The 21,895-nt window shown below is 43.1% G+C and overlaps 1 protein-coding gene across 2 annotated transcripts in view; it reads left to right on the top strand.

Annotated features, from left to right (window-relative positions):
* DOCK1 (dedicator of cytokinesis 1) overlaps positions 1-21,895 on the top strand; it is a 566,139-nt gene that overhangs the window by 526,832 nt on the left and 17,412 nt on the right. For both annotated transcript variants that reach the window (XM_054033802.1, XM_054033801.1), the window contains exons 49-50: positions 8,650-8,848; positions 19,493-19,646. In XM_054033802.1, the coding sequence (XP_053889777.1) occupies positions 8,650-8,848; positions 19,493-19,646 (353 nt within the window). The remainder of the gene's footprint in view (positions 1-8,649; positions 8,849-19,492; positions 19,647-21,895) is intronic.

Raw genomic sequence — 21,895 nt, 5'->3', positions numbered from 1 at the left:
AGAGAGGTTTTAAGTGAATTCAAGTACAAAGGATAAAGACAAAATGGTTATAAGCAAATAAAAGGAAAATATGCTGTCTAGTGGCTAAGACTTAACTAAATAAGCTACAGCTTAGTACAAGGTAGATTTCTTACCAATCTTTCTTCTTTCCATGATGGACTTTTAGTTAGGACCTTGGGCTTGTGCATTTTAGGAACATAATTCTAGCACATACCTATAACTTTTTGTACACACTTTGTACATATGTCATGCAAGACTATTAATGATCAGTGAGTTGTTAGTTTTCCAGTGATATCTTACATGATGCCTTTTAGATACAGATTATGACAAGAGAGTGTTAGGTGTAATGAGTATGTCAGGCCTGATGAGAGTTGTTGACACAGAATAGAGAACCACAAATGGGCCTTTGTGTCACAACCTCGCAGTGCCCTATCATTTAATCCAAATATTTGTAAGGGTGGTGTGGTGGGTGAAGTTATGTGAACACCTCTCAGAGTTTAACTCTAAACCCCTTATGGATTTCTGTCTGCATTTTGGTGCCATTTCCTTACCACATTCAGCCGCTTAATGCTCATGTGGGTAAATTGGGAGGTCTAGAAAGGTGCTTAATTTGTTTAGTTACACAGTTAATGCAGGCTTTTTTCTTGTAATAAAAGGGAAATAGGTTTTTGGGGAAGTTGCTCATTACACTCCTAAAAGGCTATTCTGTATAGGTACCCTGCTGACTTCGAGTAAACCTAGAATGAGCTGTTACACTCCTCCATGGGGAGAACAAGTGAATATGGTTTTATTGGGTCTGCAATCTCATGAAAAATTACTTGAGGTTATGTAGTAAAACTCACATAATTTCTCCAAACAGAGACTGGGGAATATTCTGTCACCACCTGCACCAATGCAATTTAATCAGTCTCATAAAGGTGGCACAGATGTTCAAGGTTGTGCCAAATTACCATTAAAATCAATTGAAAGATTCCTATGGACTTCAATGGGAGTTGGATTTTTATTTGTGTGAGAGGTGCAGCTAGGCCTATTAATCCACCAATGAACTGAGCCCCAGAAGTTTGGCCTTTCTGGAGACATGCTACTGCAAACAGTTCTACCCATGTGTTGGAGATCAAAATGTTTGAAGATTCTTTGACTTAGGAAAAAATGAGTCTTTTCAGAAGTCACTATTTTAGAAAAATGCTAATTGGAACAGTATTTTGGACATTTACTACAGCACCGATCGGAAACAAAATCAATATATAGTTATAAAAACATGCTTGAAAGGACACTTTTCTCTCAAACAGTGGTGACACCTAAAATTGCCTGATGTCTAAGAAGGTGAAAGTGTATGGTTTCCTGTAAGGTCCACACCAGACTGTAAATGTTGGTACTCACCAGTAATTATACACATGTGTATTTATCAGCTGAATGTGAATAGGAAGTACCAGGTAACGGTAGGAAGCATGGATATTGGGAGAGGAGCATATTAAGGACAAGGGCCACGGGCACGTGGAACTGGACTGGGGGGCAGGGAGTAAGTATGGTGACAGTCTGGTCTGTTCATGGACGGCATTGAGTGGAACAGTGCTCTGCAGAGGGATGTCAGAGTGGATGATACCTCTGTGTGGGGGCCATTAAGTGAAATCGAGTGGGGGACATGAAAAATAACAGGGCTTTTCATTGAGAGTTGGAGGAGGCATATCATATCCATGCTTATTAAAGCCCCTGAAAATTTAACTAAACAAAAACCTTTAACTTAGAGGTAACGTTGTTGAAGTGCAAATCCCATCAGTTCATTCTCTTAAAAAAAAACAAACACCAGTTAAGCTAACATTCATATTCACAACAAACTCAATCATACCCAAACAAGATAACACCGAAATGCACCCAGACTCCATAACTACAATACCAAACTTACTTATAATTCTAATGTACAACCAGGCACAATACAATCATCATCTAAGTTCTCAAAACGATACTCAAGTGCAAAACCTTATCTCTGACTGCATGCTGACATTATATAGACTTAAAATTGTATGTATGTCTGTCAATAGTTATCTGAATCTGACTGAGGTTGGAGCAAAGTTTTCCATTTGAGTGATTTCAGGGAATTGGATATGTTTTTGTCAGTAGTTAAGGAATTATATATTAATTTGATAGATCAGGCTTGATAGCATCCTGAAAGAAAAATAAGAAGGACGTTCAGAATTGTACTTTAAGACACTAGAAGTAAAAAAATTTTATTAAATCTTTAATGTTTCCCATTGGAAAGTGAGATTCCCAAAGAATGCTTTAATGTACAAACAATAACCAGTGCTTGTTTTGCAGAAGTATTTTTCTTTAAGAATCATCTACACTATAAACTGTTCTGCATTTTAATCATAAATAGAGTTACAGAGAAATAGGTTACATTATAGCATACAAAGTTGGATTAATATTAGTGGAGAAAGTTTTTGACTAAACAGATTAGATGATGAAAGACCTAAAGAAATTAGTAGAGCTGACCAGAACATGGAAATCCCTTCCCATGGAAAATTTCATGTTTTTGAAAAAAAAAAAATTGTCCTGAGTTGGGATGTTAGGTCAAAAAGCATTAAATGTCTCACGGAAAGGGATTTCCAGAAAAATTCCATTTTGGGAGGCCCAAATCAGAATTTTTCTGCTTGCTGGCTGCCTTCCTGAAAGGCTCTTGTCAGTTTCATGTTCTGTCTGCAGGCGGGTAGTTGCCATTTCAGTATTCCCAAAGGGAAACCAAAATTTTGATTTTGCAAAAAGGACATGTTCTGTCAAAAAATCATTCCAATCAACTATAGGCCTGAAATCCAGGGACAAGGAAATAATAAGTTTGCAAGGGAAGAGGGTCATGGTTTTTCTCTGTGAGTGCTTTTTGTGATCACCAGCTGATTCACAGTAACTTGCATTGACTTTTTGGTCTGTTGATCTCTTGTATGTCCCCTACCCTTTAATGTTTCTTCCCTTGTTGGAAGGGATGGAGAAAGAAGAAGAAAAAAATTAAGTAATAAGATGTACCACCCTTACCACTTTGCTTATAATTATACTGCTCCCCAGCTCTTCCTGGTTTTGTGTTTCTTAGATCATGAGCAACTTAGACCAGAGCCTGACATACTCAGTACAGCTCCTAGAACAAGTGGTACCCTGATTCTAGAAATGGCCTCTGATTTCTATTGCAGTATTACTAATAATGTGCCCAGAAGAGAAGCAGTTAAATCACTATCGAAATGGTAGTAATCACTCCTGGGTTAGAACACAAAAATCAGGAGACCTATGGTCTATTCAAGCTCTTGACATTAGCCTGCTTTGTAACCTTGGGGAAGTCATTTCACCCTTTTGTGAGTCAGTTCCAGGTCATAAGGTTAATTAGTAAGGGCCCTGTAACGGGGTGCACTCATGAGTGTCCCCTTGGCCGAGTGTGTGTGCCTGCACTCTCTCCCTCTCAATTTGTCCCTGCTCCGGAGTATACCAGGACTACTTCCCTGGAGGCAATGACTTTGCCCTCTCAGGGCCTTTCTAGCCCCAGCTCTTCAGCTGGGCCACTAAAAGAGTTTAGTTCTCCCTTCTGGGATGTCTCAATGTCCAGTCCACTTTCCCCAGTGACTAATGGGGGACTCAGGAGGACCTGGGCCCACCCACTACTCCAGGTCCCAGCACAGGGACCCTGTAGATAGCAGCTGTCGCTGTGTCCCTTTATCTAAGTTGTGCTGCTGCTCTAATTCCCTGGGCAACTTCTCCATGGCCCTGCACCGTCTTCACTCTTATCTCAGGGCCTTGTCCTGATGGAATCTCTGCAACTAGCTCAGGGCTCCTTCTCTCTCTCTCCCTGGCTTCTGGCAGCACTACCTCATCTGAAATCCTGCAACTCCCTCAGCCAGCCACACACCATCTGCACTCCTCTAGCTCTAGCAAGGAACTGAACTCATTCTGGCCCAGCAACTCTTCTTATACTAGCCTGCTAGGCCCTGACTGGCTGCTTCCCACACAGCTGCTGTAGGCAGCTTGGAGGACCCCTCTTCTGCCCTTTTCTGTGGTAGGGTGTGGCAGGGCCACCGGCCTCCAGCAGGGGGCCTCGGGCCTAGTCCACCTCATTACAGGCCCACTTTTTCAAGGTGCTGATTTGAATGTCTTTTGTCAGATGTCTAATGAATAAACTTAAGTTCTAAGAGGGGCTGGCCAGAAACTGAAATTTCAATTCGTAGGAAATTCTGAAATTAAAAAAAAATTGTTCTCAAAAAATTGTTGTCAAAAAATGAAATTTCAAAATTTCCCACAAAACAGGAATTCCAAAATTTCATTTAGAAACAGCAGCTTTTCATTTCAACCTTTTCAAAATGTTTCCAATGCTCCAACAGCTTCCCAGAGCTGTGGCAACTCACCAGATGGGGAGCTGGGCAGCTCAGCCCTGGAAGCCCTGGCTATGGGGCAATCAAAACTGGTAGTCTGGCTGGTAGCTGCCAGGCGGTCTGCTGAGGAATCAGGTAAGCTGGTAGGAAAACCAGGTTTCCAGTAGCAGCTGGTGTCCGTGATTTTCATTGGAATTTCATCATCATCATCACATTCTCATGGAACCTTTTGATTTTAACAAATTGGTATTTTCCAGTGGGAAAACATTACATCTGAAAATTTCAAACCAGTTCTTGTTCTTTTTTTAAATCAGGTCATTGTTTTACATAATTATTTAGCAACATTTTTGTAAGACGTCTGATATGAGTTTTGAATGGATTAACATATTACAGAAGGTTCATTATAGTGTTAATTTAGATTTAAAACATGGTTTTAAAAATTCACACCATTGCTGATAAAAGTTACATATTAACAATGGAGGCAGTAGCTCTGATTTCAGGATTGCCAAAATATACTTGAAAGATGAATGTAAAAACAAAACAACCAAACCCTAACATTAATTAACAAAACTCAGTAATTTTGGAACTAGTCTTTTAAGAAGATAAACCACAAGGAGAGTCTATTGTCATTGATGCAAATGAATGTTACTAGCATAAACATTCCCTATGCGTTTTCTGCAATATAGACTTTCCAGTATAAAATACATTGAATATTTAATAGTGGGCACAAGCTGATTTATAAATACATATTATCGTATGTTAATATTCTCAGTTTCCATTCTTTGGAAATACTGTAATGTAGTAAATATGAATAATCCTGCCTGTAATACTTACTACATATTTCTTTGTCATTGTAAAAATGTGGCCTGCAAATGCCTCCTGCTGGCCAGTTTCATGCCTGAACTGTTTTTGTGGTGCCCTCCACCAGCAGTTTCTCTTTTCAGATGGATTTTCAGTGACTCAGCCCTCCCTCAGACTATATGTGAAACAAATAGAAAATAAACCCCTTCTATGTAACACAGTCCAACAAATGGTTAGCCCCCCACCCCACCCCAAGGTCCTCTGTCCCATCTCTGGGCCTGTTTGAGCACTTTCCCCCTTCTTGGGATCCACACAAAACTAATTGCCTCCTCAGCCCTTTGCCACTCAGCCTGTGGCTGGTGGAGGGATCTGGCCCTCCCCACTACTCCGGGTCCTAACCCAGAGACCCTACAACTAGTAGCCACCTGTTGCTTCCTTCGCTAATGTCTATTGCTGCATTCCTTGGGCTGCTTCCCACTCTGTCTCATCAGCTTCTTGGGTCCTTGGCCTGTTCCCTGTTTAAGCCCCCTTGCCTAGAGAGTCTCTTCCATGTTCTCTCAGGGTTCTTTCTCACAGGCCCTTCACCTCATGAGCTTATAAAAGTCTCTGGCCCTTCTTGTCAAGTCTCTCTCTCCTAGGCCGCAGTGCTTGGAGAGCTTCACAGTCCTATCCCTTCTTAGGCAGGGTTTCTCCCCATTCTCCGTACCTGTGGAATCTCCCAGCCTTCCACTCCTTTTGGTCCCAGCCAACAACTGCTCTGTCCAGCTGCTGCAGCTTCCTTAGCCAGCCAGGAACATCAGACTTCCTCCTCTGGCTCCAGCCAGCAACTGAACTGTCCAGGCCCTTCAACTCCTTTTATATGATCCTTCCCTTCAGCCTCTCTAGGCCGCTTGGAGGACCCCACTCTATTGCCTTTTTTCTGTGGCGGGATGTGGTAGGACTGCAGGGTCTTCCCGAGGGCCTCAAAGGGTACACCCCATCACAGTCACCATGTTGAAATATATATACTATATATGTTATGCAAATATAATCCTTGATTCTACACTGGAAACCTCTAGTACACAACCCTGAGCCTTTGAACCTCAGATAACATCAGTGGATTTCACAAGGTCAGTGAGAGGTCCACACTAGTGGATCCCAATGCAGGATCAGAGCCTACAGATGCAGGCATTATAGCTCAGTATATACTTTTCTTCCTTATGAAGAAAGCTTTCTTATAAAGAAGATTGACTTTGTATCACACAGTTTGTCTTTCTGCCATGTGATAATTTTAATTTGTTTTTATAAATTCTTTAATATAATGTTTAACCTAGGTTGTGTTCTTTTCTTCTTTCATAAGATCAAATACATATCAAAATAATGTGTAGTCTGAAATTTATCTTTTTAAAGCTAATTTTGTAGAAAAAATTACCTTTTACGCTGCACATTATACATGAAAAACTAGCCCAAAAGGAGTCATAGTATGTTTAGATCTTTAATTTCCTGGAAATTTAAGCCAATGGACTCAAAACAGGAAAAATATCATTGAAATATTCCTTAGAGTTTTGCTTGGCATATTTAAATAATAAAATTAAAAAACATGTTTAAATATTGAACTGTTTATTATTTTCTTTTAAAAGTTCATTAAAACCCTAAAGGCCTCTGCTGTGCAGTTGGAGCAAAAAATAGTCAACTGTGAAGGGTAAAAATTGTATCTTTTCAAAGAGAGGTTATGATAGTAGGGTACCAGCCTTGCATATATTCACACACTCAAAATACATGTCTGTTTACCAAATGCCTGAGGTTTGTACCGTTCCAGTTATGAAAATTCATCTACTATTCAGAAATCAACCTTGCCCTTAGTTATTGGCAATAAAAAAAATGAATCTAAAGACTTTCACTAACTTGTCATCCTTCAATCTTTTTTATAACATCAGAAACTTGGAATTGCTCTTTTATCCTCATAGTACAGTGTATGCACATACATCACGATCTGTAGATATATGCATACATATCATACATAGAACATACACATACACATCTAATCACATATGTACATATTATGCATTATGTTATTATACATACAGCTGGTAGCACCGTTTATTATTAAAGTTGCCTGACACGTCCCATTATAAACCCTGTTTTCAGTTGCTTATAACTTTACCAATCTTTAACCCATGTGGGTTGAGTTTTCCATGCCAGATGTCTGCCTCAGGTGGAATTTTCTTTGGAAGATTTTAGCTGAAACAGTTCAGATTCCTGAAAACGAAACTATGGAAAAATACATTGTTATGCCCATGTAAAAAAAATTCTGGGGACCTTTTCTTTGACACTCTCTAATGCATCTATGCTTTGGAGCAGGGATTAAAAATTTGGCAAGGAGGTGAGTCTTTTGCTGTGCCTGTGAAGATCCACCCATCCCAAGTCGGCCAAGTTATAAGCCTTTGAAAAATCACATTTCGCACATGTGTAGTAGACACTTGCTAGACTGCAGCTAAATTCCCCAAAGATTCCGTCTGTACTGGGCATGCTCTAGCCTTGGGTAAAACAAGAATTTCCCTGCAATTGCAGCAGCTCTGCGCTATTGTGGGTTGTCCTGGGTCCAGGTTTGGGCACCTGAACTAAGAGCAGGCATTTTGGGTTCAAGGCGAGCTAACAGGGAACCAGTTAGTCAAACCTCAAAACCATTGCACTGGAAAATTTCATACCAGCTCTAGTCACTATACACTTTCCAACTTCTGCAACAAATGAAGCAGGGGGCCAGCAGACAACAGCCTCCTTCCCTGCATAACCATGGTTCATACCCAGAGCAGGTCTGTCCTGAGTACTGAATGAGGCAGGAGTCCTGTGGAGAAAATAGTATGTGATTTCCTGTGGAGAAAATAGTATGTGATTGTGTAATTAGAGGCTCTATCAATGCATATGCACAAGGGTGCCGAATTAAGGTTACAGATGCAACATCAGTTCTGGCATTTCCTAACTTTTCAGTGCTTGACTTTGCAACCTTAATAATAATCTTTTAATGTACTTTTTTGTGGATATGTATACACAGTATGCATATGTATATGATCCTGTAAAGTGTATGTACAAGTACTGCCTCTGTGTACATGTGTGGCATACACATATTCATGAAGTAGAACTTCATCAATTTGCATTATGATCATTTGTGAATTACTAAGATTTGCAGTGAATGAGGCAGGCTGTACATGGTAGTGGATGATGGTGTGATCTATAAATGTGATGATATATAAACACACAGAGAGATGCTTATCAGTGTGTGTAACCATCTAATAGTAAATTTGCCTCAGAACTGGGAGGTACACAGTACTGTTCATTAACAGTTCTGCATTAAATTTTAGCATGAGACAATTACAGTTTGTCATTACCTTCTTTCCCCGTCGTGATAATGATGGTTAACAAAAGATCTCTGGACTAAAATTATACTTTTGTTGGGGACTGGGAAAATTAAAATTTGTTGTTTGACAGTAATATTTCATTGGTCTAAATAAACCAAATTTTCCTTCAGGTTTGTGCTTGAACCTCTTCTGCCAAAAAAGATGCATTCTAGGTCTCAAGATAAGTTGGACAAGGATGACCTAGATAAAGATAAGAAGGAAAAGAAGAAGGAAAAAAGGAACAGCAAACACCAAGAGATATTTGATAAAGAGTTGAAATCTACGGATATTTCTCTGCAACAATCTGAAGCAGTGATCCTTTCAGAAACGGTAATGTTAAGAAACAGAGTTTTATTTAATTGTGGGCAATAACTCGGACATTTTTTACAACACAGAAGGGTCATTTTGACAGTTCATTTTCTTTTTAGACTTAAAATAACTCTGAGAAAAAATTCTATACTCTTTAAAACATTAATTAGTGTACCAAAAGTAGATATTTTACTAAACAAAAAGAACAGAATAATGGTATTTCGTATAGACTTTCTGTAAGACTTTTATATATGGCCTTTTGAAAAATACAATAGTTGATATAATTAAAGAAAATTCAGTTACACCATTCATAGCAGGGATTCTTCTAGTTGCTGGTCATGTGAGATTCTGGTGGTTCTTCCATGTGGTTTCAGTTATCTTCTGCAAGATATAGTTGGTGGATATATTGTGCAGTCATTTTATATATGGCAATTACGTATTCTTTATTCCTGAGGGAATTCTGCACCAAAAAATTAAAAATTCCATGTACCATATTTTAAATTCTGCATATTTAATTTGTCAAAATAACACTATATATAATCACCCCAGTTTCAATTATTTCGTTAATTTATTTTAAAATACCTTTCAGCAACTCTGTCACGATGCAGACACACAAAAAATTCCCCCAGGAGTAGAGTTAAAAAAAACCCTACAACAATCCAGTTCCTGTTTCTCTGCCCCTCCCCACTCCAGAGCCCAGCCAGAAGCCAGACACCCATATCCCTTCCCCCAGAGCCCAACCGTGCCCCCCCCCCAGCCCAGACACCCACACTCCTATACCCCCCAGCTGTGGAGCCCATCCCCACCCCTCCCAGCCCAGACACTTGCACACACACACCCTACTCTCCCAGAGCCCAGGGATCCAGATGGAGAAACAGCCTGATGCTGGGTCCCGGACTTGTGTGGAGTTTCCTGCATGCTGCCTTCCTCCTTCAGGGCGTGCCTGGAATTGTAGCTGCCTGGAGCCCTGCAGCTCCGTTCCCCTTCCACCGGCAGAGTCTTCTATTTGTAAGCTGGGCTCTGCCAGGTCCAGCAGCTCCTAGTGGTAACCAGCAGCTCTGCAGCCCATTTCTATGGGGGGGGAGGAGGAGGGAGGAAATTCTGTGCAGAACATTAATTTCTGTGCAAATTCTGCATTGCATAGTGGCACAGAATTCCCCCAGGAGTAATTCTTGGAAAGCCATTTTTAACAGAAACATACATACATTTTCATCAGTTCACTGGTGGTTGTATGTAAAGATATTTATTATAGCGTATCTCTTCTTTGAACTGCACCCTTCTTTCCAATTTACCAGGACCACCCCACTGGTGTATGTAAATGCTGAAGTTTTATTTTTTAAATTGAAAATTAATCCGTTTTTTGCTAGAGTAGTAACCATAGCCTTGGAAGCTCAGAAGGGGCATCTATTTTGAGGCTGTTGGTTTAAAACTTTGTCCCTCAAGAAATACGTGTAATGGTCTCTTCTCTGTGTTAGTGTCATGACTACTAGAGCAAACTTCCCTGTTAGCAGGATCCCTGTCTGGTAGCTGGAGTTTTGCTGTGTGCACCCTGAACAGACCTCAGCAAGAACTTAAATCAGAATCCCTGTGCTCTCCATGGATTTGACACAAAGACTATTGAAATTAGAGTTTTTCCCTTTACTTCAGTTGGTTTTGAGTCAAGCCCTAGGTTTGTTAAAAGGGAGATTCTCTCTACCAGATCTAGCAGGGGGAGCTTTCTTAGCCTCTTCTCAACCGGAAGACACATTTTGCATAAATTTCCAATGTGCCTTATCTGTTTGGCACAGTGCAGTCAACTGTGTGACTATTAGGGTCTTTTAGTAGTCATATTTTGACTGAATCTAAGCACTCCATTTGACGTATCTCAGATAGATCACTATTGCACTGACATGTCTTAGCTGTTGGGATCAGCAACCTATCTTGGCTGTTGCTATTGATTTCAATTTGGAATCCTTAGAGTGGATTTTTTCATTTTTAAACTAGTACATACTAATGGTCCTTATCATATAGTCATGGAGGTGCTCAGTGGTGAACATTGTATAAATACTTAGATAAATAATATTTGTCAGTATATAACTGCAATTTACTTAATTTTACTTGCTGTATTCTGGGTGACAACAACATGGATTAAGTGACTGCTGCAAATTTTGGAATATCTTTTTTTCATTCTTTATGCATGATTTCGGAGTTCAGTTCACACCTGCAGACACTATCAATCATTGGTGGCCTAGTCTCAGCTCTTTGGATGGAGCATGTGTCAACACACATCTGACATATTTTGTAGGTAGAATTCACTAGCATTCACAATCTGCTGGTGTGCACATTGAGTAAACCCAGGGGCCCACACCTTGATAGCTCAGAGGGTGAATATGGTCACATCTACACATGAGGAGCTGTGCTGGCAGTGGCAGAGGAAGAGTCTGCTCCCCTAGTGACTGCACAGTTGCTTTGCGTTGGCTACAGCAATGGCTGAGGCACCATGCATCCTGCCGAGAAGATGCAAGGAAAGGTTGAAAGGAGCAAAGGTAAGTCTTAATGAGGTGTAGAAACAGATGTTTCAGTGATGGGCACCTTAGAAATGCCTACAAGGGATAGATAGGAAGTTTGATTAGCACACACACAGGTCAATGATAGACACAGGGATGGATTTAAATAGCAGTCTGCACATTTATTAAGTTAACAATGAAGGAAATGGATTTTTTATGTCTTCCTTCCATGGCCTCTCATCCCAAGAGCACTGCCGATATTGGAGGGGACAGATCCAGTTTGGTTATACTTGCACTGGTCTAGATATTGCAGGCCTTATTCTCAGAGCGTCTGGTCCTTTTCATAGATCAAGATTCACCGTCAATGGAAATCTTTAAATCAAGATTGACTATTTTTCTAAAAATATATGCTTTAGTTCAAACATAAATTAATTCAGGGAAGTCCTGTGGCCAGCCTGCGCTATACAAGAGGTCAGACTAGACCAGTGGTTCTCAAACTTTTGTACTGGTGATCCCTTTCACAGAGCAAGCCTCTGAGTGTGACCCCCTCCCCCTTATAAATTAAAAACACTTTTTTGTATATTTAACACCAGTATAAATGCTGGATGCAAAGCAGGGTTTGGGGTGGAGGCTGACAGCTCACAACCCCCTATGTAATAACTTCGCAACGTCCTGACCCCCAGTTTGAGAACCCCTGCACTAGACAATCACAATGGTTCCTTCTGGCCTTCTAGTCTACGAATCTCTTCCCCAAGTCGAGAACTCTAGTCCCAGCAGATAATCTCACCTGGCAGCATGGCTGCTGTGCTTCTAAGGCACGTCCTGTGCTTGGCTACAGAGATTGAGGCAGTCCTGTAGGAGTCCGGAATGCTTTTCAGTAGGAGGTGATATGCTGTCAAATGGAACTTGAAAAGGTTTCTGCTGGAGACAGGCACCTTGACCTCGTTTCTTGTTTAATTCCAATTATGTTGGACTTTCTCTTGACTCTGAAATCACAGCTATCCCTAGCAACTATTAACTTTTACTTATCTGCTTTTTCTATCTATCATGTCCCTGAGAAAAGGATCAGAATGTTTGCATTTTAAAAGGTCTTAGGAACAAATGCCCTCTACCTGAAAGCCATTGGACCTTGGAACTTGAATTTAACCAAACTTCTGGGAGTGCTTTGAACTCATAAAAACCTGTATTCACTCTCTCAGAATGTTTCATTCTTAGTTGTCATCACCTCTGCCAGGAAGGTTTAAGACATACAGTGCTTTAAGGCCAACCCAACTTTTATCCTTTTCCACAAAGATAAGGTGGTACTTAGATTTACTCCAAATTTCTCATTCTTAGAGTGATTGTGTAGCCCTCTAAGGGCTTCTCTACACTTTAAAAGCTACAGCAGCACCAACGGGGGCTAGGTCAGCTTAACTATGCTACTGAGGAGTGTGGATTTTTCACACCCTTGAGCCACATAGTTAAGTCAACTTAATTTTCTAGTGCAGAGCAGGCCTAAGTGTTCAAAAATATTTTGAGGCTAGGCATGCAACTTCTGCTGTGTCTGTGGAGGCAGCAAGTGCAGAAAACAGAATTACTCCTGGCAAGTAACCTCCATTTCCCCCGATATAGTATATTGCTGACATTTTTCTTTTCTTAGCTTCAGATCACTACTCCATGTTCTACCATCTACTGAGAGTAAAAATTTCCCTTTTTTTTATTATGATTGGTATATGGAAGGTATTTTTAACAATGGATGGGGCAGAAACATTAGAACTCAGAATTAAAGATAGCAAAGGGAGTAAACTGCAGAAAGGAGTTGGCTGTTTTTCTGTCTGATTAGGAGTATCTCATTGAAGACATTGTGACCGAGAATTGAAAGAGGTTTATGGGGTGGGCAGACCAGCTCTGTTGGGACATTTCAATTACCCAAACAAACTCAAGCACACAACATCAAGTAAAGAGTTTATGGACCCAATAGAGAGCTCCTTCCTAACACAATATGTAAAAGAGAAATTGAGAATGGGAGCAATTATTGAGAGAGAAGAAAGATTAGAAAGGGAAAGAGATGAGAAGAATAAAAAACGTTAGGTCAGTATGGAAAGAGAGAAAGAAAACTTTATATATGATGTAGTCTTGCATGAGAACACAGCCATTTAAACTTTTAATTAGGGTACCTAATTTGAGACAAGTGGCCTAGGTCTTGGCTCACCTTTGCAGGGAAATAGCCAGAAGTTTCTCAAAGTGAGCACAGCCTGAGCAGAACTCTTCACTTTGCTGCACAGTGGTACAGATACATGTTGGTGTTGCCATTTAGGACTCTTGACAACTAAATTATTCATATTAAGATCCTTCCAAGCAGAATTTTCTGTCTTCAGATAGCAGATCTCCATTTAGCTAATTGAATCAGCCTATCCATCGTATAAAAGGGTGGGCTTAACTTCACCGTATTTGCTTTCCTTACACTGGTGAAAGGGAAATCAGTTTTCATTTAAAATGACATTAACCTGCTCTGTCTTAAAAGAAAAGGTCAGTTATTTTGCAAGGACTTATGGTTTCTCCTTTGTCAAGTCATATTTTCCAGATATATTTAGCAGTACAGGAAAACATACTGTAGAAGGAGCTGAGCCAGTGTATACACTGAATAATATTTGCAAATAGCCAAATATAGCCATCACTATCATTTATCTGTCTTGATCATTCTTTCTGAATCCTGAGCTGTCCTCCACACTGAAACAACTGGACTGCACCTCTCTACTCAGAAATACTTGAAGCAGCTCAGACTTGTCCTGGTGGCTCCAGCACTTGCCCCACACCCCTCCTGTCTTTGTACCAGTTTCTCTGTCTCCAGGGGTACAAGCAGAGCTGCAACCACACCTTTTAAGGCTGATTTTGGGACATCAGCCTTCTCTCCCAAGGGCAAAATCATTCTCTCTGTCACTTGTCAGGATGAGCAGGCCAAATGGAGAAAGCTGAAGACCAAGAGGGGCTCTCTAGGTATGTTAGGTACTTACCTGGCTCTCATTATTGTAGTATCTGAGTACCTCACACCTTTAATATACTTATCCTCACAACACTCCTGCAAGGTACTATTTCCTGCCATTTTACAGATAGGGAATTGAGGCACAGAGAGTCTAGCCCCCAGTGGAAGCTTGTAGCAGAACAGGAATTTGAATACTGGCCTCCTTAGTCCCAGGCTAGTGCCCTAGCCACTGGACTACCTTTTGTCTATAGAAGCAGACCCTTTCAGGAGCCACAGAAAGGGAGCTCTACCATGATTGCTCCCAGCCTGTGGACCCTCACACTGTCAGAGAAAAGGGCCCAGACTTTGGGACATCTGCTTCCTCCACATCAGCTGAGTCTCTTCCAGAGACACCTCTACACGGTTGGAAGGGTGAAGTTTCAAGGTTATATCCCTGGTTCTGAAGTTGTAATTTGGCAAGGACATTTTTCTCTTAGAAACTATTCTTCCCTGAGAGGAAGAACTGAGCTGTTTTAAGGATGTTGTCCGCCATTTCCTTTCCACCTGTAGTTTGGAAGAGTTTAAGGGGTGAATAGCACAAAAGTGATCAAGAGTCCCATTTCCTTTTATGAATTTCATCACCCCTCAAAGAAGGGAAGCTTGGCTTTGAATCATGAAAAACTTGAACAAGAGAAGCTGGAGAAATGCTCCCCCTCTGACATGTTTGAAACGATGGGGAAGAAGGTGGTAGCTAGCCACCATCAAGATCCAGTCAGAGAAAGAGGATAAGTAGGCTATATTGCAAAAATAGGCCACTGTTATAGTGAAATAAGAGTGTCAACAACACTGTCCCACTGTTTTAACTAAATCAGTTTAAATCATGCTTTTAGTTAAACATGTGTGGCTTTCTTACATAGACATGAGCTAAGAACTCAAATGAATAACATTACTGACATATGGGATTGTTTGCTCTATTCTCAGACCCTCAGATAGGCAAAAAAGACCAAGATAAAATTTGAGACAACAGTTCAGATAAGGGAGATTATTGGCAAGAAGTCTAAACCATAATTTCAGGACATCAGTAACTCAGCCAGAGGTTATGGGTCTATTACAGGAATGGATGAGTGCGGTTCTGTGGCCTGCATTTATGCCAGGAGGTCAGACTAGATCAGGGGTTCTCAAACTTCATTGCATCGCGACCCCCTTCTCACATCAAAAATTACTACATGAACCCAGGAGCAGGGACCGAAGCCTGAGCCTGCCTGAGCCCTGCCAAAGCCAGAGCCCCATCACCTCGGATGGGGGTGCCAAAGCCCAAGGGCTCCAGCCTGTAATCTGTGTCCCACCATCCAGGGCTGAAGCACTTGGGCTTTGGCTTTAACCCTGGGCGGTGGAGCTCAGGCTTCAGCTTCCACCCCAGCAAGTCTAATGCCACCCCTAACAACCCCATTAAAATGGGGTCACTACCCACTTTGGGGTCCCAACCCGCAGTTTGAGAACCACTGGACTAGATAATCACGATGGTCCCTTCTGACCTTAAAGTCTATGAGTCTAAGAACAAGATAGTCCTTTTCAGCTGAGGCCTGACCTGACAGGAGTAATTAACACCTGGAAGGAGGCCTCATTCCTTGAAAGAAAGAATTAGGGAGATCCTAATAGGGTGGCACCCACCTCTCACAAGCACACGTTGGTTGAGTGCATGTGCCTGCAGTCTCTCAATTCGTGGTGACCCTTATTGTTGGGTATCTCAGATAGGTTTTCAGTGACTCAGCTTCTGGCCAAGTTTCACACACTGTCTGTACGTGAAACAGAACAAACTTCTTCCCGGGTATAGAGTCTTTAACATGTCCCAGCCCTGCTATGGGGCTGTACTCCCAGGGCTTCCTCCCTGGAGACACTGTCTTCCTGTGGCCTAACCTGGGCTCAGTCTTTACTCAGCCCCAGCAGCCAGCTAGGAGCTCTCTCTTGCTCCCCCAGTCCCTGCCAACACTGAGCAGTCCATGGTCCTGCTGCTCTTTCAGCCAGCCAACCAGGAACACAGTCGTCTCTCCTCCAGCTCCAGGCAGCAACTGATGACTCCAGCCCTGCAGCTCTTTTTATGTGAGCCTGCTGGGCCCTGATTGGCTGCTCCCTGCAGTCTCCCTCATTGGCTACTTCCCCGCAACCACTTGAGGCTGCTTGGAGGACTTCTCTTCTGCTCCTCTCTGGGACGGGGTGTGGTGGGACCCTGAGACCTCCAGCAGGGAGCCCCTGGGCCTAGTCCACCTCATCACAGAGGTAAATAGATCATGAGGTTGAAAAAGACAGAATGTCTGAGCAAGCTAAGAGGGAGAGCTCCCAGGGAACCATTTGCTTTGAAGAAGAATAACAATAGACAAGATAAGTTAGGAATGTAGAGATCAGCTAAGGAATAGGTCAAATGTGGACAATGCATAGACAGAGCATGCTATATAAGTAGGGCCCTATGAAATTCACAGTCCATTTTGGTCAATTTCACAGTCACAGGATTTTAAAAATCATAAATTTCATTATTTCAGCTATTTAAATCTGAAATGTCAGTGTTGTAATTGTAGGGGTCCTGATCCAAAAAGGAATTGGGGAGGTTGCGGTACTGCTATCCTTACTTCTGTGCTGCTGCTGGCAATGGTGCTGCCTTCAGAGTTGGGCAGCTGGAGAGTAGCAGCTGCTGGCTGGGAGCCCAACTCTGAAGGCAGAGCCACTGCCAGCAGCAGCAGCGCAGAAGTAAGGGTTGCATAGTATGGTATTGCCACCCTTACTTCTGCGCTGCTGTTGGCAGGGTGCTGTCTTCAGAGCTGGGTGCCCACCCAACAGCTGCCATTCTCTGGCCACCCAGCTCTGAAGGCAGTGCAGAAGTAAGGGTGGCAATACTGCAATCCCCCTAAAATAACTTTGTGACCCCTCTGCAACTCCTTTTTGGGCCAGGACCCCCAATTTGAGAAACACTGGTGTCCCCCATGAAATCTGTAAAGCGTAGGGTAAAAGCATACAAAAGACTAGATTTCAGGGGGGAGACCAGATTTCACGGTCCGTGACGTGTTTTTCATGGCCTTGAATTTGGTACGTCCCTATGCATAGCAGGGCCGGCTCTGGCTTTTTTGCCGCCCTAGGCAAAAAAGCCTCCCGCCGCCCCCCTCCCCCCGCGGGGACCCTGGCCGCGGGCCGCTCTCCCCAACCGGCCGGAGCACCGGGGGGAGGGCGGCGAGCCCGCCGTGACTCCACGGGCGGCCGAAGCACCGGGGGGAGGGTGGCGAGCCCGCCGTGACTCCGCGAGCGGCCGAAACACCGGGGGGAGGGCGGCGAGCCCGCCGCGGCACCGCTGGCGGCCAGAGCGCCGGGGGGAGAGCAGAGAGCCCAGCCGGGGCTCCGCTCTCCCCGGCGGCCAGAGCGCCAGGGGAGGGCGGTGAGCCCGCCGCGGCTCCGCTCTCCCCGGCGGCCAGAGCGCCAGGGGAGGGCAGCGAGCCCCATCGCGGCCCCGCTCTCCGGCTGGAGCGCCACACCGCCCCCCTCCAAGTGCCGCCCCAAGCACATGCTTGGTGGGCTGGTGCCTGGAGCCGGCCCTGATGCATAGGGATTGTTTCCTGCAAAATACCCAAAAGCAAATTCAAAAATATGTGATGTAATGTGTAGTAAATGCCATGAAATGTGTAAATGTATGCAAAGGGAGAGGGTTTCTGTGTAATTTTGGAGCTGTGATTTACTCTGCATCCACAACCCTGCATTTGAGGCTAATCAGCTCAGCTTTTGGATCCCAGAGAAATGTGCTTCCAGAACTGGACAAGGTCTTCTGGATAAGCTGAGTGGAAAAGGTCTTGAGGGAATCCCTACATCCTGGAAGACACAGGTTTTAAGGAGAGATTTGTAGGTTATGGAACTGAAGGAAGTATGCCAATATATCAGTCTGGGGCTCAGGGCCGGCTCCAGGCACCAGCCCACCAAGCTTGTGCTTGGGGCAGCACCTGGAGGGGGGCGGCGCAGCGCTCCGGCTGCTGGGGAGAGCAGAGCCCCGGTCGGGCTCGCAGCCCTCCCCTCGGCGCTCTGGCCGCCAGGGAGAGCAGAGCCGTGGCGGGCACTCCGCCCTCCCTCCGGCGCTCTGGCCGCCGGGGAGAGCGGAGCCGCAGGCGGGTGCTCTGGCCGCCGGGGAGAGTGGAGTCCTGGCCGGGCTCACTGCCCTCCCCCTGGTGCTCTGGCCGCCAGTGGAGCCGCGGCGGGCTCTCCGCCCTCCCCCTGGCTCTCTGGCCGCCGGGGAGAGCGGAGCCCCGGCCGGACTCTCCGCCCTCCTCCCGGGGCTCCGGCTGCCAGCGGAGCTGCGGCGGGCTCGCCGCCCTCCCCCCGGCGCTCCGGCCGGTCGGGGAGAGCGGCCCACGGCCAGGCTCAGCGCCCTCCCCTGCCGCACTGGCGGGGGTGCGGGGGGGGGGGGGAGCGGTGGGAGGCTTTTTTGCCTTGGGTGGCAAAAAAGCCAGAACCGGCCCTGCTGGGGCTACTGTGTATATCTGAACACCCTGGATGCATTCAATTTTGAGTTATTTTGAGGGGTTTTGGGAAAGAGGACTAATTTAACATCTAAGACAGTGGATGGATGGCAGAAACATTTTCAAAGAAAAAATTATTTGCATGAAACTGAGCTTAACTATGCTTCATGATGGCAACTAGGCTGTCTCAGTGCATTTGTTGCTAGCATTGAGGGTTTCTGGCTATTTTTTTTTTACTGTAATTTCATTTTAAAAGTATACATTAAATAAAACAATAGATGTGTGCCTGCTGGAGTGAGGAAAATGCAATATGTTTAACAACCAATTCTGCATCCCTGACTTTTGATTTTTAAGTGTTCTTTAGTTTATAACAGATTTTTTACTATGATGGAAGTTGTTGAATATCAGAGTATAGTCACAAAAGACCAGGAATAACTCCAAACACTGAACAAAAAATTAAAAACTGCCAGACTACATGCTCTAGTTCATAAAAACCTGTGCAGGAAAGGGGAAACCCATGATTTTCCTCAGTACAATTCTCATTAAATCTAAAACATATATCTTATCATTGCAATATTACAGTCTAGATCTAGGGAAATGTCTTACTTATCACAAGATCAACAGCTCAATGAGAAGTGCTTTTCTTTACAATGTAACCTGCTGTGTTGTAATAATGTGTGTTTCTGCTCAGGCTATGTGACACATTATGGTGAAACCGTCACATTTTTATGTTTTTGTCCTAATGCAGATCAGTCCACTGAGACCACAAAGACCAAAGAGCCAAGTTATCAATGTCATTGCAAGTGAAAGACGTTTTTCTGTCTCTCCGTCATCTCCAGCTCCTCAGTCAACACCACCTCCAATCACTCCAAGGACCAAACTTCCTTTCAATTTACAGTCCAGTAAGTTTTTTTTTAAAATGAAACTTTGTTTTCCTAAAATATTTTGTGCAGAATGAATTACAGTTCAGCCCCCTTACTCTGAAATGTTTCAGAATCAACTGAATCACTTAGGTCAGATCAACATGAGGATAATCCGATGTGTACATTCAGATCATGAGGTATAAGGGCATTTTGGGGAGTTAACAGAGATATGGTTGTTTAAGCTATATTATTACAGATGATGATTTCTGTGACCAGATCACTTGATCATATTTACATTTCTTACACATTTTAATATCAGAATAAATTTAAAATAATGGGAATATTGTTAATTGACTCACTCTCTCGTGACTGTATTTGTCACATCTCTTTAGAGATTTGGTGTAAAAAGTTCAGTGACTGGAGTTTTGGTTACTATCTTCTCTCTACCTCTCTATACATAGGAAACATACCACTTTTTTTAACACACACACAGGCAGGCCTTAATCCTGCAAAGTATTTCAGGTGATTTATAAGTGTTACAGTCAAATATTTCATCAACATCTGTTCCCAAAGATTCTCACCAGCATGCTCCAAGTTCTTGCTCTGAGTTTTACCGCCACTGGCCATAAGATGTAGCTTGCAGATACATGCTATAGTAAGGAATTTACTCCTTAGGCCTGTGCTATGGTACACCTCTTGTGTTTGTCAAGAGACAAAAACTATTTTTGACTTTTTACTAAAACAAGAAAAACTGCTTGAAGAAATAAGTTTTCTGCTCCTTTTCACAGAGTCATTTTTTTAAAATGTTGTTGTTTTCTAAGTGCCTAAAGATTCTTGCTGTGCTGGCTTCTGTAGAGTACAAAGGTGGAAGGAACAGTCTCCAGCTACTGCAGTTAGTACCTGAGGTGGACTTTCCTTTTGTGTGTAGTAGCTACAAGACACAGAATAGCTTGTCTTTTCCCTGCATCTCTCAGTGAATTCTTCTGTAAACTTTCATACATTGGCTTCAGTCTTCAAGAACTCCTATTATATAACTGGATGGAGTATAACCAGAGGCGGCAGGCAGGCGGCTTTAGGTGGCGCTCCTGCGGGCGGTCCGCTGGTCATGCGGATTCAGCGGCATGCCTGCGGGAGGGTCGCTGGTGCTGCGCCATCGGCATCCCCGCCACCAAAGCCGCAGGACCGGTGGACCTCCCGCAGGCATGCCGCCGAAAGCCACCTGCCTGCCGCCTTCACAGCGACCGGCAGGCCGCCCTTTGCGGCTTGCCACCCCAGGCACACGCTTGCTGCACTGGGGCTTGGAGCTGCCCTGAGTATAACTCCCATTTTGTGTACAAAGTCAGCTTCCACAAATCGCCTTGGCAAAGTGACCTGTTGTTGACACTTAGCTAAAAATCTCACTGGGCACTAAACTAGTAAAGAAACATTTAGAAAATAAGTCCTTTTTTATGCATGTGCCGAACTTCTATTACAGATAGCAAGAATTACAGATCTGGCAAGTTCACATTTGTTTATTTATTTCCTTTGATATTTCAAAGTGCTTTATTTTTAAATAAGCAAAACTTACTGGAAAGAATGTTGACACACAGCAAATTTATAAACCATAATCTGAGACTTCTGTATTCCACATATCTGTATCAACAGAATTCACTGTGTGTAGCAGAAGTGTGTTATAGAATCTGGGGGAGAGGGAGGCTTGTTTGTTTGGGATTTTAATTGTTTCTAGACCTCCTCGTTGGAAAGATAACCTCAAAAAGGTGAACCAAGTGTAAATCAAATGTTGCCTTCCTGAGTTTCCAGACTGAAACAATAATTCTGACAGGTATACATTATTTTTCAGCTCTGAAATCCAAAAATGACAATCTAGCATATTGAAAACTGAAAATTTGGACACATAGCATAATCTGAATTACATTTCACAGGGGCTACTGTGCTAATTATATATTCATTTTCATATTTAATGAAAGCTTCAGATACATTTTTAAAATGGAGGTCATCACATAGTTTTGAGAATGTTTCTACCAGATTACTGCAGACTCTAGGACCTTGCTCCATTATTTAGGTCCAGCTTGCTACAGAGTACACAGAGCCTTGACCTTAATCGTTCAAAGAATTATAGCTCTAACATTTTTAAAGAATTCCAGGATAATAGATTATTTTTGTGAAGCAAGCTGGCTAAAAAGAGTTAATCTTATATTGAGCCCTGAGAATAGTGCTTGCTTCTTGACTATCTAGGAGAATGAAAACTACAATTTGATAATCTGCTCCACAGAACCAAAGAAGGTAGA

Source organism: Malaclemys terrapin, chromosome 7 (genome assembly GCF_027887155.1).
Source record: "Malaclemys terrapin pileata isolate rMalTer1 chromosome 7, rMalTer1.hap1, whole genome shotgun sequence".
Classification (NCBI taxonomy): Eukaryota; Metazoa; Chordata; order Testudines; family Emydidae; genus Malaclemys; species Malaclemys terrapin.
This window is presented reverse-complemented; position numbering and strand designations above follow the sequence as displayed.